Below are 16,697 nucleotides of genomic sequence, written 5' to 3'. Positions count from 1 at the left end.
GGGGTAATCAGGCTCCAAGGGCTGTGTAAAGGAATACTAGATCCTAAGCTCTCTCTGACTCCACTTGGCTAGAGGGGAAATTCAATCTGAAGAAACCACTTAAACAGAGTTTGAGGCCCATCTGGATTGAAGCCAGGCTCTTGACCTGACTCCAGGGGCAAGTAGTGACATTTCATATACAGTCCTGCACTTTGGGACCTTTTGCAAAACGAATACATTTCTCTGTCACCTTTTCCTGCACCGACTAAAGGTTAAAGACACAAGTCTGGAATTTCTCTATGGAAAGAGATAACTAGAGGAGCAGCGTGGCCCCACCCAAACCCCCCCAGAGCCAGGTGCAGGACTGTGGTGAGCTCTGCATGGGCTGGGTCAGGGCAGAGCCCAGTCTCACCTGTGGGTGATCCTTGCTTCGACTGTGGGTCCCCTTGGGCTCCAGCAGACCTCACGGAGAGCGTCTTTGTGCCCTGCTGCTTCTCCAGTTCCCCTAAGGAAGGGAGAAACATGAACAGTGGCAGCACTCACAGTCCCAGCCCTGGTGTGCTAGGGGCTGTGGGAAGAGCAGGAGGAGGTGGGAGGAGAGTGCCCTCCACTCTGAGAGCCAGAGTGGGCCAGGACACTGAGAACCAGTTAAACCTCTCTGAGCTCTATGTGCGAGTGATGATGATGATGGCCAGATTTGCTTGACTGTCAGAGGGGCCACGAAAAACTGATGTGGGACAGGAGACGGACTGCTGGGATGGTCACCCCGACTGATGGCTCTTAGGTAGCCTCTTTATTCCTCGCTTGAGGAGACAGATGGGCTCAGTGCCCAAGGTCACTAGGAAGACTTCCTGAGGTAAAATACATAGACTGAGCCCTTACTTGGGCAAGCATTCCGTGCGTCAGGATAAGGGCACTGTGCAAGGCAGCATAGTCTCTAGACACAGCTGGGGACATCTAGTCCTGTCCCCACTTGCGAGCAGGATTGTCGCCCCACCCACCCCACAGCTGCTGAGCTCCCTGCAGGACGTGGTTCAGTGTTTCCCCAAGGGGTGGATTCCGTAACCTGTGTGGCTGGGACGCATGTCCTAGCTGGCCCTCCACTGGCATCTCTCTGCACTAGTCATTATCCCAGTGGCTCTAGGGAAAGGCTAATTGCCATCCATGTTGAGTTGACAGGTATTATTAAAGTGTTCTCTCAGCTTCTCGGTTCCTTGGGACATGATTCAAGCTCCCTTTATTAAAACTATCCACTTGGGTTCCATTTGCTGTTTCTCTGGCTGCTCCGAATCCAGGGACACTGAGCGGTAAGTGTCCACACCAGCAGTTTGCCCGTGTTGCTGGAACCACACCCGTCCCCCACATGTGTGTGCAGTCTTACTCAGCTCAGCCTTAGCTGCTTGCTGATTCGCAGAGGGGCCCTCCTGGCTTTGGGGGAATTAGTGCCGTAATGACACACGAGTCCAGGGGGCCTGGGTGTGATTGTTCACTGTCACTCACCGACACTTGCTGTGAGAACTTGGACTCCCTTTTTAAGCTCTGCTGGCCTCAGTTTCCTTGCTAGGAAGGGAGCAACATGCACACATGGGAAATTGTGGAAACCAAGTAATGGGTCCTATTGCCCGTCCAGTGCCAGGCATGTGGCAGATACTGAAATGGTGGCTCCTGTGGCTCCCATTTACCTCCTCACTGACTCATTTTCTCTCCCGCCTTCCTCCATGACCAGCCCTCTTCTGTCACCTGCTGTCACCGCACTTTTCCTTCATCTGAAGACAAAAGGCCAGCCCTCTACATATGTTCCTTCTGGCTTTCTTGTCCCCCAGACAGCCACAGAGGCTGTTTCTTCTCCCCCTCCCCTCACTGTGATGGATTCTGACTGGATCTGCCCTTCTGCTGCTCGGAGAGTGGATGTCAGGGCTGCTGTCAGGCTAGAAGAAAAGAACCTTCCTCAGGAGAGCTGAGGCCAGGTGGGCAGTGGCTCCTGAAGCAGTTTGGAGCCATTTGTTATGTTCTGACTGGGAGGAAAGTAGATCCATTTCAGGGCACACATTTAAGAATGTTCAAGAATGAATAGCCAAACTGGGTCCTGCATGCAACTAGTCCAGCTCTTGAATAGAGTTTGCTCGTGACACCCCTGATTCCAAGAAAACCAATGTTGTTCAAAGCCAGCATGCACTTGGTGCATCCCCTCCCCAAGTAGCAACTCCATCCTGCTGGGTTTCATTTTTAGCCCAGTTTTGAGTGTTTTCTTAGGAGACTGTACACAGAACCTCTTATTTCAGTCTCATAGTAGAAAGACCATGGGCTAAGCACCATACTCAACTGCAGATGCCACCTCTGCCTGTGTGCTGGGCACTGGTTACTGTCTCTGAGCCTCATCCGTCAAAGGGGACAAAGCAGCAGCTCCCTTGGAGGCTACCGCGAATGTAAGCAGGATCTAGCAGAAGCATCTCTCCCCTGGAACTGGCTCTGCTGTGCCTGGATCAGCTCTCTTGGCTGTCTTGGCCGACACAGCAGTGTCTGGTTGAGAAAAGCCTTGTACCCCACGTGGCTGGCAGATGTGCATACACATGTATGTTCTTTGGAAGGTCACGTCAATTGTGAAGCAACCCCACATTGGGATGGGATGTTTCAGTGGGCCTAGGAGTGCAGGGGAAGGGAGTCGGGCTCACGCTGGGGCAGCGCAGACATAACAGTTCCCAGGAGGTAAGGGTAAGATGTGTATGCAGGCTGCCTCTGCCTTTGGGGACCCCATTTCTCTGCCTTGGGAGCCGGGGCCCATCCTTACATTCTATCCGGATCTGTTCCAGCTCCGTCACCTCAGCGATGGACTCCTTCAGGTCTTCCACGAACTTCTGCATCTCGTCGGAGCCCAGGGCGCAGAAGTGCAGCACCTGCTTCTTCTCAGAGCCCGAGACTGGGGTTGCCAGAGTGATGCCATGGGAGTAATCTGGAACCCAGCGACCCCCGACCAGTGAGCGACCCCCCCACCAATGAGCGACCCCCCACCAGTGAGCTCCCACAGCAGGGAGGCTCGGCAGCTAGGTGCAGGGAAGGCTGGTGTTTTGGGAAGCTCCCATCCTCTGGGTAATCTGGAACCCAGCGACACCCCCACCAGTGAGCTCCCACAGCAGGGAGGCTCGGCAGCTAGGTGCAGGGAAGGCTGGTGTTTTGGGAAGCTCCCATCCTCCGGGCCCGGGACTCACACTCGTTCTCGAAGAGGTGAAAGCGCATGCCTAACAGGCCGACTGCCTTGCAGAACGTATACGTGAAGGAGCTCTTCTTCTTTGGGCATAGCTTGAGGATCTGCCCAGGGGAGGGACAGAAACAGATGAGTGGCCTCCTGTAAATGTGCGTCCACAAAGACAGGCAGCAATGCCCAGAGACGTCTTGAATGTTGGTCAGTAGACAAAGATGCACAACTGTTCACGTCAGAACAGTCTCCATGCCCCCGGCCAGGAGGGGGGCGTACACATGGGCCATCACTGGTTAAAACCCACCAGAACCCATTACTTCTGCACTAGAAGCCCTGGCCTGTAAGTCCTCCCAGATCTAGCCTCTGCCCCAGGTTGGCTTTATGTTGGCCCTCCCAGTGTCCTCCATTTGTAGCCTGAAGCAGCCTAGCTCAGTTCTATGGCAGTTATTCCCTTTCTGCAACTCTCCCTGCAGCTTTCTGTACTGCCAGATTCTGCTCATTATTTAAGTTAACCCAGATGCTCCTTAGAGAGGGCTTTCTTTCAAAATCCCATTTAAAGCCACAAGCTAAAAGCAAGTCCCCAGTCTCCTCTGCAACCCTGTCACCCTGTCCCACCCCCATTTTATAGATTCACAGCACCCCTCCCATCTGATGTGGCTTCATTCTCTCTCTCTCTCTCTCTCTCTCTCTCTCTCTCTCTCTCTCTCTCTCTCTCTCTCTCTCTCTCTCTCTCTCCCTCCCTCCTTTCCCTTTCTTTTCAAATGTTTGTTTCTGCCTAAATTGAAAGATCACCTCACCAGTTGCTCCATATATAAACTTATATTTTATTTAGGACCTCTTATGAGCTGGGCACAGAGGATGCAGAGGGATAGATGTGACAAGAGCCCTGCCCTTGAGGAGCTCACATGATTGGGGAGGAAGATGGCTAAGAACAAACCCCCTCTACCCACCCAGCAAAAGCAAAGCAAAGCAAGGCACAAACGAGGTGATTTCAGAAACTTTGATGTGCTTTGATGAAAGTAAGATAAAATTAGAAATTGAAAGTGCCCTGGTAGACTGCCTTGCTTGGGCAAGAGGCCACCCGGGAAGGCCACATTTAATTAAAGACCTGCTTGAAGATCGGGAGGTGACCACACCCAGAGAAGCTTTTGAAGGGAAGTGAAGGAGCAATCAGAAAAGAGGTCTGGCCAGTGGGAGGCAGCTCCTGGGGCCGGGGTGTTAGAGTGATCCAGAAGTGTATAGAAAATGAGCTCAGAGACCTCTGGGGCTGGGGGAGATCGGGCCCTGCTGGAGCCTGGCAGAGGATAGGCACTGATGTGCACTCCAGAAAGGTACCAATGCTCTGTGGAAGTGGTAGGAGATGGGGGGACTGAGAACATCTTAATGTCCTATGTAATACAGACCATCTGTATTCCATATTGTAAAAAAGAGGAACCAGCATTATATGTGTGTGTGTGTGTGTGTGTGTGTGTGTGTGTGTGTGTGTGTGTGTGTGCATCACTAACTAGCATCACTAACTAGATTCAGGGCTTCAACAAGTGCCTGAGCCCAAACTTCCACTGTAGGATGGAAGAGGGTAAGGGTGGGAACAAGAGGAGCGTGGACTTCACAAATCCTCCAGATGACTGCCTGACCGAGGGGCAAAACTGAGCTGGGGAACGACTCTCTGCCTGTGTCCCCTCCCCCATTATAACCTGCTGGTAGGGGGGTGATATGGAAGACATGTTTTTAAGATGCCAATCCACTGTCTTCTCAGATTGTTTGCTCTGAGTCAGGTTCAGTTTCCACCTCTTTTGTATTGACTCTGTGAATGACAGGTACCAGGGTGCTCCTGTATTCTGGCTACAGAAGGAGGATCTGAGAGAGTCACTGGGCCAGGCTGGCAGGCTGGGCAGAGTGAGGGGTCCCTCTGTGGGATCCTGCACAGGTTTCCTTTCATGTGACTCACTTAGGGAGCAGGCTGGAAAGAACAACTTTGTGGAGCTCATTCACCCCGCCTGCTTCTTGACACTGGGGACAAGTCCCTCACGGTGGGAAGGATTACAGATTTACTGATGGGACACTTGTTTTCAGAGAGAACTACACCACACATACACACGCTATCCAGCCTCTCTCTGGGCCCAGGGACAGTGACCTTCTCATGATCTCTCAGGCAGGACTGTGGCGCCAATGCTGAATGCCTCACCCCGGGGCTTTTGGTGTCACGGAGAGGCAGGTTGTCTGGGGTCTGGCTCATTTTTGCATTGACTTGTGTCTGTGCCTCAAATTCATGGTGTATCATGTCAGAACCGGTACCTCTACAACTGCTCCACCCTGCCCAGTGTCTCCCTGCTTAGTCTTGCCCTGCCCAGTGCCAGTAGGCAGGGACTCAGGACAGCACCAGCTTCAGTTATTCCCTTCCCTGGCCTGTACTGCTCACCACCAGCAGATCATTGAAGAGGAACACTTCTCTCTGGTGTGCTGCTTGTTTCTGTAGCTTGTTCACATCGGTCACCTCGAAGAGCCGGCTACAGCAGACCAGGCGGCGGTGCGGCATGGACAGCACCTGGAACCCAGAAAGGGCTCTAAAGTGAAGCCCCCAGAGATCCAGGGGCCCTCCTCCTAGCCAAGGGCACCGTTTTTCAGAAAAAGAGATAGAGGTCCAAGGATGGGCTCTGCTTCTATGGGAAGGGTAACACTTGACCTTCGAACTCTGCTCTGGGGGCCTCCGTTCCCTTCCTAATGCCTCTAGGGCAGCATACTCAGAGAAAGGATTCATTATGCCTGTGTAATGAGATTGAGGGATGAGGAACAGAAATTGAAATAAGCCTTCAGAGCGTTCAAAATCTACCGCCCTCCTTTGCCCCCTCTATGACTACGCATGTGTGGAATCCTTACCCATCTCTTCACTGCACACTCAAATGCAAAATGTGCAAGGGAGAGGGGATGATAAGGACCCTGGAATCTATTCCAGTAACTTAAATATCAACTGGCTTGCAGAGCAGACAAGTGCTGAGCCCTTGGCTTTAGAGGCTCTGCAATGATATCCTTCCTGCACAGAGGAGGGAGTTCACAGGCAAAGCTCAAAAGCATCCCCCAGTGGGGAGGTCATGAAGCTTCCTTGACTTGTCTGCACTCAGTGTAAGGTGCCAGTAGCATAGAGAGCCACAGGGGATGACCCCCCAGAGGGGGACTCACTGCACACTAGAACATGTTTCCTGGGTCCAGGTTGCCCTAACCCACAGTCTACATAGTTCATTTTTTTGCCTGTCTGATCATCTGGACCATTCAGGCATATGTACAATCCACTGCCTCTTATGAAGGGTACCCTAAACTTTCCTGACTGGCCATCCCAACCTTAGATCACTGGCCAGTCCTTTCTGACACCAAGCCCTAGTAACAGTGGGGGGGGGGGCAAAGGGGATGGGGAAATGATGCAAAGGGGGAAAAGGATGTCGTGCCTGGTACACAGCACAAGCTCAGTCCGTGGCTAACAGAGAGTGGGGGGGATTTCAGGAAGAAAGAAAGGGCAGGAGGTGGAAGACAGCTGGCTGTGTATCCCACCACAGGAGCCTCAGGGAGCGCTGCTCGGTGTGGGCACTCACCGTCTTCATGCCCACGATGGACTTCTCCACCTTGGTGACATATGTGACATGGTCCTCATTGGATTTGAGCTCCTTTTGCTGGATCCTCTCATAGATGCCTACCACCAGTTCTCTGGGGATGTCCGCACCATCATCCACACCTACCAACGTGGGGGAAGGGGGAGTCAGAGCCTCAGACAAGAGGGACAGGACTTCCCTCCACAGCGAAGTACTAGTGAGGTGGCTTTGATTAGCTTTGATTGAGTTTTGCCTCTGACCTTTACCAACTGGCTCCACACTTCCACCAAAGGAAAGATGTTTTAGTGGTGGAAACATGGGTGCCAAAGTGAAAACAAAGGGAAGCATGGATCTAAGAAAGACAGAGAGCCATAGCCATGGTACTCTGGAGTGTCCGCTGCGGGCTGTGTTTGCTCAAGCGTTCCTGTCCCACACTGGTTTTAGTGTCGGTGGATGAGGAAAGTGGATAAAAAAAATTCTACATTATAGAAACTTTAACCAATCCTTAAAATAAAAACTTTTTAAGTGAAAAACCCCAAGTGTTACAGTATATGTGCTGTGTGAGTCCATGTCTATACCCTGGGAAATGAGAAGGCTACTGGACAGTACTGTAAAGCATGATAGTGGTAAGCTCAGACAGGTGTCTCAGCTGAGAGAGGTTCTGTGTTGATGGAAATGGCCAGTTTATAGGCACAGGTATGACCACATGGTGTCCGTGAATATAAACTGTCGGATTTATACGTCGTATCTAGTCTGCGTTTATAACAAGGGTGGGAAGAAAGAAACAGCCTGCTTCTGACTGATGTGAAAGGAGCACTATCACACAGCCAGCAGGCTGGGGATGCGGCTCAGCAGAAGGAGGTCTGTCTAGCATTCAGAAGTCCCTGGCTTCTAGCCTAGCACCAGAAAATAAATCAATAAACAACGGAAAACTGTTGAAAGTGCAGCTTCAGGGAATGGCAGGTGACGGGGCAGGCTCTTCTTTTCTGTAATAAACCTTGTTAGAATTATTTTACTTTATTAAATACATACATGCATAACTTTGATTGGTTGGTTTGTTTGTTTGTTTCAGTTTTGGAGACAAGGTATCACTCTACAGTCTAGGCTGGCCTTGAACTCACTCTGTAGCCCAGGCTGGCCTCTAATAAGCAGCAATCCTCCTGTTTTATCCTCCCATGTGCTGAGGATTACAGGTGCACAGCACCACACCCAGCGCTTTGAATTTTTTAATGCCCAGACTCTCAGTGTTGCATGCATCACACGCCGATGGCTTTGAACTGGTGCCTGTAAGGAGTTCATGGTATTGGTTAGAAAGGTTTCTCTGCAGGGTGCTTATCAAGCAGCTGAAAGCAAGGATGAATTAAAGAAACTCAGAACCTGGAAGCTCTACTCCCAATCCCTTCTCTCCTATGTCACAAGGTGAGAAGGGCTGCTCCCACTCAGACACCAGACTAGTACCAATGACCCTGAGGTCATGGGGATGATCCGCAGTAAACAAAAGGCAGAAGGTATTGCTATAGGGCCCTGTTGCTTTGAGTAGGGCTATAGTACCTGGGGACTCAGTTTGCTGCAAAGTATGAAAATTTCCCAGTCTGCTAGGGATTACCAGGTCCCCAAGGGACCAATAACATCTGCAGTTAGGGCTCATATTCACAGAATCAGCAGGACCAGGACTGGGCTGCACTGCTCAGCACCCTCACCCCACCTACCCAGTCCAGCCTCCTCACCTCGGAGGTTCCGGATAAAGTCTTCTAGCATCATCTTCCGGTCAGGCTTGATGTTGGGGCTGTACATGTCGGTGTTGAGAAGGATGATGGCAAAGGCCAGGATGAAGATGGTGTCTGGGTTGTGGAACTGTTGCACCACCTCAGGATTGCACATGCAGTAGCGCTGGCTGGTGGGCGAGTCGGGGAGTAGGACCATGAGTTCCCCTGTCACAGCTCTTGAAGGATTTTGGGATCAGGGAGGCCACTGGCTGTCCACCCTCCAATACCCACCTCCCACATGCACTTAGTAAAATAGGTTGTCTGTAGGTAAGCAAGGAACATCCACTGGGAGGGTCCCATGTGACTTCCAGCTTGGAGGACTCACTAAAGGATTTGGTCCCTTTGTTCCATTCAGCCCACCTTCCCGCCTATACCAGAGGGGCATCACCGAGCATTATCTCGGTGCCCAGAACCATGGCAGCTTTTATTCACTACTTCTGTCTCCTGGGAATCAGCGATGCTTGGAGGATAGGGGGAGGGGCAGGGAAAGGGCTCTCACCTGAAAGCTTCTATGAGTCGCTCCACCTTCTGGGCTTCCCCCTGCACACGGATGTGGGCTTGAAACTTCCTCAGGGCTTCATCCAGCTCCATGTTGGAAAAGTCCATCTCATCTACCACACAGCTGAGGGCAAGCAGAAGGGGGCTGTGAGTGAGGTCTGTTCCTGTCAACTTCTCTGGAGCTGGTAGGTGAGGTGAGGCCACCATGGAGTAGTGGGGAGACCTGGCTTGTTTCGAGCCAGGAGGGGATGGAGGAAGAGTCTTAGAGCCTTGCCTACCCCTCTGGGGTCTCCTCCGAATAACCCAGGAGGGCATTTTTCTTCTGCCATCTCTCAACTCATGCAGCAGCCCCAGGGGGCAAGCTGTTGGTTGCCATATCTGTCCCACAGCCAAATACCCAAGGCCCAGAGTGATGAGCTGTGGCCCTGCACCACCAAGGGTCGGGAGAGCTGAGTTCAGACCTTCCTGTTCTGGATCCAGGTTCTCCCTGAGCCCCAGAGGATCTCAGGGTTAAAAAAAAAAAAAACACTTGAAGCTGCAATGAATCAAGCATGGTGGCTCATACACGGTCCTAGTTACTTAGAATGTTGTGGCAGAAGGATCCCTTGGGTACCATAATAATTGTATCTCAACAAAATGGGGTGGAGATAAATGTTATATATCATATATCCTATTAAGATGGATGGAGAGCCCCTTTCTCACCACCAGGGTCTCTGAGTGGGTGAGTCTTTCCTGGATTCCCTTTGTGGCAGTTTGAATATGTTTGACCCAGGGAGTGGCACTATTTGGAAGTGGGGCCTTGTTGGAGTAGGTGTGGCCTTCCGGAGGAAGCATGTCCCTGTGGGTGTGGGCTTTGAGAGCTTCCTCCTGGATGCCCCAGGAAGCCAGTCTTCTCCTGTCTGCCTTTGGAACAAGATATAGAACTCTCAGCTCCTCCCATAACCATGCCTACCTGGGCTCAGCCATGCTCCCACCTTTGATGATAAGGGACTGAACCTCTGAACCTGTAAGCCAGTCTCAATTAAATGTTGTCCTTATAAGAGTTGCCTTGGTCATGGTGTCTCTTCACAGCAAGGCAAACCTTAACACATCCTTTTCTTAGGCTGCCTGGAAAGGACAATGTCTGCAGAGTGTTCTCTCTGTTCTACCACCAACCCCCATCCTTCTGCCTCAGCTTCTTTTTGGGTGTTCTATTCCCAGGGTCTTGTATGGGGTGGCAAGACTCTGGGTGTGGTCATGTTACAGACATGATACTTCCAACACTAGACCTTCCTGCCAAAGGAAGCTTATCACAGTATGGCTGCCACTTGCCTACAGGCTCCCAGAGCTGACATCTGTCGTCTTTGTCACAACCCCATCCTAGTTACCTTCCTATTGGCTCCTTCACAGTCTTCCTCTTGTCTGCTTGGGTCTCCTAGCAGAAAGCATCTCAGAACAATGTGGGCATAAATCACCCTTGTCCTTCAAGGGTGCTCCCAGCTGTGAGCCAACCATGTAGCTCAGGACCCAGCACTCTCAACTTATCAGGCATCTATAGCGTGGCCAGCTGAGGTGTAGACAGGCTCTGAGCAGGACCCACCTCTTCCATGATCTCAGAACACCCAGTGTCCCTCAACTCTGTTGCCATTTGTCAGGAGAAAACAAAGAAAGATGCTATAAAGCAGTGACCTGGGCACAGTGATCTGCCGCCCCACTGTGGAAGCAGGGAGAGAGGTCAGGCCCAGGGACTGCAAAGAAGCAGGGGGCTGGGAGGAAGCAGGACCCTTCCTCTTTCCTCTCCCTGCCCTGGGTAAATTCATAGCCACCCTCAGCTGAGATTGCCGGGCTCCTTTCAGGCTTGTTTCAAGCTTGTCAGGGTGGGCTCATGGATGGAGCAGGAAGCACTGAGGTCAAGAGGCTTGCCAAGCCTGAAAATCAGTCTGTGCTGGAGAAGGCCGCCTGGATGGTATAGCCTCCAAGTCTGCCCAGGTAGAGACCAACTCTGCTTTCTCAATGGAAATCTGAGTATTTGCTTCAGCACTGAACATTTCCCTAGCTTGGTGTGAGCTGCAAGGGAGAATCACAAGGTCAGTGGGTGTCCACAGTTCAGCCCAGGTAGGAGCCAGGTGTCTTGCCATATAGTGTTGCTATCCTGGAGAAGGAAACAGCCCTAGCAGGGGACAGAGAAGCAGAGGAGACACAGAGCCAGTGTGATATGGACACAGAACCCACGCCAGAGCCAGGTGTAGGAGGAGACAGAACTTTTGTAGTATGAGTCCTGCAGCCAGAGCCACAGAGACAGGGGCCGGGAAAGGCCAACAGAGAACCGAATAGAGACAAAGGAGCAAAGAGGTGGTTGGAGAAGAGCGAGGAGAACAAGAGGAAAACAGACAAGAGAAGAAAGGAGTAGACTGAAGAGGACAGAGAGGAAGAGACAGGGGAGGAAAGTAGAGATGATGTTGGGCCAGGAAGACTCCATGTATTGGGTGAGGAACCTGATCATACAGGAACAGAGAGAGTGAACACATTGTACCCTCTTACTGCAGAGCTGTGGACCCTTATAAGGACAAGGAAGAGTGTGTGGGCTCAACTGGGCCAATACTGACTAGAGGTGGTCCTGGCTCATCCAAGGTCCAGGATGGCCCTCAGCCATAATGGGCTGACATCTGGTGGCTTCCCAGGCCTGGCCCATTAGTCTGTCTATCTTTCTCTTCCCTCCCTCTGCTGTGGGCTCCTGAACAGTCTCTTCCCTTTCTGTGTCTCTTCAGAAGCCTCTCTCCATCTTTCTCTGCCCCCAGAGCGCTGGGCCAGGTTTGTCTCCTACATAATGGAAGAGGTGGCTGGAAGCAGGGCTCTGTGGGGGAGACAGGGAAGGAGGTGGCAGCTGAGGGGATGGGATCTGCCCAGCCAAGCACAATGGCCTAGTTTCCAGTCCTCCACTCAGGTGACATGCAGCCTGCTAGCTCACCAGCTCACTGGCTCAGGTGCTCTGACTCAGGACTCCAGTAATGAGCCGAGGGTCTAAACTATCCTTGTTCAGGGGAAGCAGCCAGGTGAAACATGGCTCCCATCCCAAGACAGGGGTGGGAAGACTGCCATGGAGCCAGAATGCCTCTAATTCAGAATCTTCCAGCTGTTCTGAGAACCCTGAGTTGTGATGGAGAAGGTATTAGTTAAAATGCAGCTCTCTGGACCTTGACCAGATCCAGTGAGTTAGAACATACGGAGGCTGGCCTGGGAATCTGCATTCTTTATCAGCTCTATGAGTGATGCTTAAAATGGGGGAAGCCAGGGGCTGAGCCGAAGCAAATTGTAGGAGGAAGCTCAGCCCATTGGGAGCTTTTGAAATGTGAGTCTAGCCACAACCAAGCCCCAGGGACCAGTCTTGCAAGGGAAGGTGCTTTCATCCCCCCAAGGATATCAGGATAACTCTGTGTGGGGGCAGTAAGGGGCAGAGGGCTAGGATTACAGATAGATGCAGCACCACCCACCCTCAACTCGCCTCCCTGTGATGCACCTTGAGACATCAGTGTTTTGGTTTTTTATGTGTATGAGTATTTTGCCTGCATGTACATATGTGCAACATATTTATGCAATTCCATAAGAGGCCAGAAGAGGACATCAGATTCCCCTGGAGCTGGAGTTACAAGCAGTTATGAACTGACATGGGGGTGCTGGGAACTGAACCCAGGTCCTCTGCAAGAGCAGCAAGTGCTTTTAACTACAGCATCAGTGTTTGATAGTAGAAATCCTAACATTTTTCTGGCTGCAAAGTCCCAGTGGGAAGGGAAAAGAATGGATTGAGCCACAGGAAAGCCCTCGATCTGCCACAGTGGCAAGTCACTTCTCACATGGTTATGGGTCAGTCACATTGAACTCGTAGGACCTGCCCCACCTTCATCTCAGCTCTGGTATTCCCTGAGCAGGACCCAGAAGCAGGGTGAGCTCACAGCCCACCATGAGAGCACAATATGATACCACCTAAAGTACCACAGATGCTCCCAACTGCGGCAGACACGGACATGGCACTCTAGCTGACATGGAATTCATCTCCCTTGGATGAGCCATTCTGCCTGCAATTCAGGGAGTCATCTTATGCTTTCCTGGTGGGGTCCGTGTCCTCCTGGGAAAGCTGACTGGGAGACCAACTGTGCTGTCTCCCAGCAGTCTGCTCCAAGAGACACTCATCAACAGGACTGTCACCCATGACCCTAACAGCATGGGTCCCTTCAGTATGGATTTGGCTGGCACCGCCTAATCTTTTACTTTCCTCATTTTCCTTCTTCATATTTCTATTTTGCAGTATCTGCCAGTGCTTAAAAATCCCCCTTCCCATCTTTCTCTGTCCCCCGGAATCGCTAGAGGAAGCAGACTGCTGATCAGTTTGCTAAGTCCTACTGCTGCTGGGACCTTCCATCCCTAGTGTCCTGAGTCTTCTTGGCTCTTTCCATCTCCTAATTTTACATAATGCACCTCTTAGGCCACCTAGAGGCTTGCTTTCCTGTGGTTCTGGGAGGTTCCGTCCTGCGGGGCTTCCTCGTGTGCACATGGGGCATCAGCTGGGAGGCTCCCTCTGGAGTCTTGCTTATTGAAGGTTATTTTGGGGCTTGCTATGTGTTGAGTATGAGCCGTTTCCCACAATCCCATGTGCTTGAGTGCCTGGGTCCCACCTGGTGGCCCTGATTTGGAGGTTATGGAACTTTTGAGGCTTGGGACCTAGCTGGCAGAAAGAAGCCCCTGTCGAACCGCTTCTGATCACATCTCCATGTTCTGATCCCCAAGATGTTAGGAGTTGTTGTCTCACACGTGTGCTACTGTGGATGGGCCTGCTCCAGCCATCGTGGCTTCCCAGCTTTGATGAACTAAAGTAAATGTCTCCCTGAAGTAACTTCTGTCAAATATTTTATTAAATGATAAGAAAAGTGACTAATGTCTCCAAAAAGAACATATCAAAATCCTCTGGATTTTATGAGATGTAAACTATTACCTGCAAGTTTTGTAACACTTTTGTAGAAGAGACTGGCTCTGTAGGGGAACTGCACAGACTCTGGGCACACCTCCTGGACAAGCCTGGCCACCTTTCCCATCTTCCTAGTGTTCCCTGCTTTTTAGTGATTGGTGCTAATTGATTCTCCCCGAAGAATTCTATCTCCCACAGGTCCACAGTGGAGGCCTGGGAGGTGCCCCAGAGGACATCTGGACACATTCATACAGACAGTAAGCACGGATATGTGAGGAGACACTTCATTGTTAAGTTGTCAGGGAGGTTGCACCTTCCACCTCAAAGCCCACCTACCACATATCCCACAAGAGGATTCTTATTTCCCCCTTTCTAGGACTTCCCAGTGCTCTGGGCATGGCTGGCTGGTTTCTTGCTTTCAACACATGCACTAAATGGCGCCTAAGTACAAGGCAAGGCCAAGGACCTGCTGAGAATGGCTAATAATACAAACAGCCTCTGTTCTGAGGTGAGGCTCTAGGTGGTTTTATGTCAACTTGACATGAGCTAGAGTCATTTGGAAGGAGGAAACCTCAATTGAGGAAATTCTCCCACCAGGTTAGCCTGTGGGCAAGTCTGTAATGCAGTTTCTTGATTGGTGATTGATGTGGGAAGTCCCAGCTCATTGTGGGCAGTGCCAGCCCTGGACTGGTAGACTTGGGTGCTATAAGAAAGCAGGCTGAATACCTAAAAGCTCTAGAACAAAAGGAAGCAAATTCACCCAAGAGGAATAGACTGCAGGAAATAATCAAACCCAGGGCTGAAATCAACCAAGTGGAAACAAAAAGAACTATACAAAGAATCAACCAAACCAGGAGCTGGTTCTTTGAGAAAATCAACAAGATAGATAAACCCTTAGCCAGACTAACTAGAGGGCACAGGGACAGTATCATGATCACTTGATCTTTGATAAAGGAGCTAAAACCATCCAGTGGAAAAAAGACAGCATTTTCAACAAATGGTGCTGGTTCAACTGGCGGTTATCATGTAGAAGAATGTGAATTGATCCATTCTTATCTCCTTGTACAAAGCTCAAGTCTAAGTGGATCAATGAACTCCACATAAAACCAGAGACACTGAAACTTATAGAGGAGAAAGTGGGGAAGAGCCTCAAAGATATGGGCATAGGGGGAAAATTCCTGAACAGAACAGTTGTAAGATCAAGAATCGACAAATGGACCCTCATAAAATTGCAAAGCTTTTGTAAGGCAAAGGACACTGTCAATAAGACCACCAACAGATTTGGAAAAGATCTTTACCAATCCTAAATTCGATAGGGGACTAATATTCAAGATATATAAAGAACTCACGAAGTTGGACTCCAGAAAACCAAATAACCCTATTAAAATGGGGTACAGAGCTAAACAAAGAATTCCCAACTGAGGAATACCGAATGGCAGAGAAGCACCTGAAAAAATGTTCAGCATCCTTAATTATCAGGTAAATGCAAATCAAAACAACCCTGAGATTCCACCTCACACCAGTCAGAATGTCTAAGATCAAAAACTCAGGTGACAGCAGATGCTGGTGAGGATGTGGAGAAAGAGGAACACTCCTCCATTGCTGGTGGAATTGCAAGCTGGTACAACCACTCTGGAAATTGGTTTGGCCGTTCCTCAGAAAATTGGACATAGTACTACAGGAAGATCCAGCAATATCAATCCTGGGCATATACCCAGAAGATGTTCCAACTGGTAAAAGGGACACATGCTCCACTATGTTCATAGCAGCCTTATTTATAATAGCCAGAAGCTGGAAAGAACCCAAATGTCCCTCAACAGAGGAATGGATACAGAAAATGTGGTACATTTACACAATGGAGTACTACTCAGCTATTAAAAACAATGAATTTATGAAATTCTTAGGCAAATGGATGCTCACAGTCATCTATTGGATAGAACACAGGGTCCCCAATGAAGGAGCTAGAGAAAGTACCCAAGGAGCTGAAGGGATCTGCAGCCCTATAGGAGGAACAACAATATGAACCCCCATATTGTTGAGACACATAGAGCTGTGTCTCTAGTTGAATATGTAGAAGAGGATGGCTTAGTTGGTCATCAATGAGAGGAGAGGCCCTTGGTCTTGTGAAGGTTCTATGCCCCAATATAGGGGGATGCCAGGGCCAGGAAGCAGGAGTGGGTGGGTTGGAGAGCAGGGAGAGAGGGGAGGGGATAGGGGATTTTTGGAAAGAAAACAATGAAAGGGGATAGCATTTGAAATCAAATGAAGAAAATTTTTAATAAAAAAAAAAAAAAAAGAAAAAAAGCAGGCTGAGTAAGCCATGTGGAGCAAGCCAGTAAGCAGCACTCCTCCATGGCCTTCACATCACATCCTGTCTCCAGGTTCCTGCCTCGTTTGAGTTCCTGCCCTGACTTTTCACAGTGATGGACTGTAAATCAGAATTGTAAGCCAAAACGAACCTTTTGCTCCACAGATTTTTTTTTTAGTATGGTGTTTATCACAGCAATAGAAACCCCGACAATGACAGGAAGCTATGCTTTAAAAACTGGGTTTCAAGACTATTTCTTTGTAGCTAAGTGTGGTGGCAAGCCCCTGTAACCTCAGGTCGTGGGAGGCTGGGTAGGAGGATCACATGATCAAGGGCAGCTTGGGCTCTCCCCTCAGTTCTCTATAATTCTCCATACCCATTACAGGCTCTAGGTAGAGAAAGGACAAGTCCCACACAAAGACAAAGAAGA

At 50.2% G+C, this 16,697-nt stretch overlaps 1 protein-coding gene across 4 annotated transcripts in view; it reads right to left on the bottom strand.

Moving 5' to 3' along the window:
* Positions 1-16,697, bottom strand: part of Iqsec3 (IQ motif and Sec7 domain ArfGEF 3) — a 99,054-nt gene that overhangs the window by 8,584 nt on the left and 73,773 nt on the right. For all 4 annotated transcript variants that reach the window (XR_015047569.1, XM_085839977.1, XM_085839979.1 and 1 more), the window contains 7 exons: positions 9,022-9,144; positions 8,484-8,650; positions 6,760-6,899; positions 5,595-5,720; positions 3,186-3,285; positions 2,768-2,929; positions 392-484 (listed from right to left, as the gene is read on the bottom strand). Coding sequence is in view for 3 of the 4 variants with exons in the window: in XM_085839977.1 (XP_085696103.1) it covers positions 392-484; positions 2,768-2,929; positions 3,186-3,285; positions 5,595-5,720; positions 6,760-6,899; positions 8,484-8,650; positions 9,022-9,144 (911 nt within the window). In the remaining variant the exon portion in view is untranslated. The remainder of the gene's footprint in view (positions 1-391; positions 485-2,767; positions 2,930-3,185; positions 3,286-5,594; positions 5,721-6,759; positions 6,900-8,483; positions 8,651-9,021; positions 9,145-16,697) is intronic.

This window comes from Mus caroli, unplaced genomic scaffold, assembly GCF_978045245.1.
Source record: "Mus caroli unplaced genomic scaffold, Mus_caroli_1 scaffold_7, whole genome shotgun sequence".
Lineage (NCBI taxonomy): Eukaryota > Metazoa > Chordata > Mammalia > Rodentia > Muridae > Mus > Mus caroli.
This window is presented reverse-complemented; position numbering and strand designations above follow the sequence as displayed.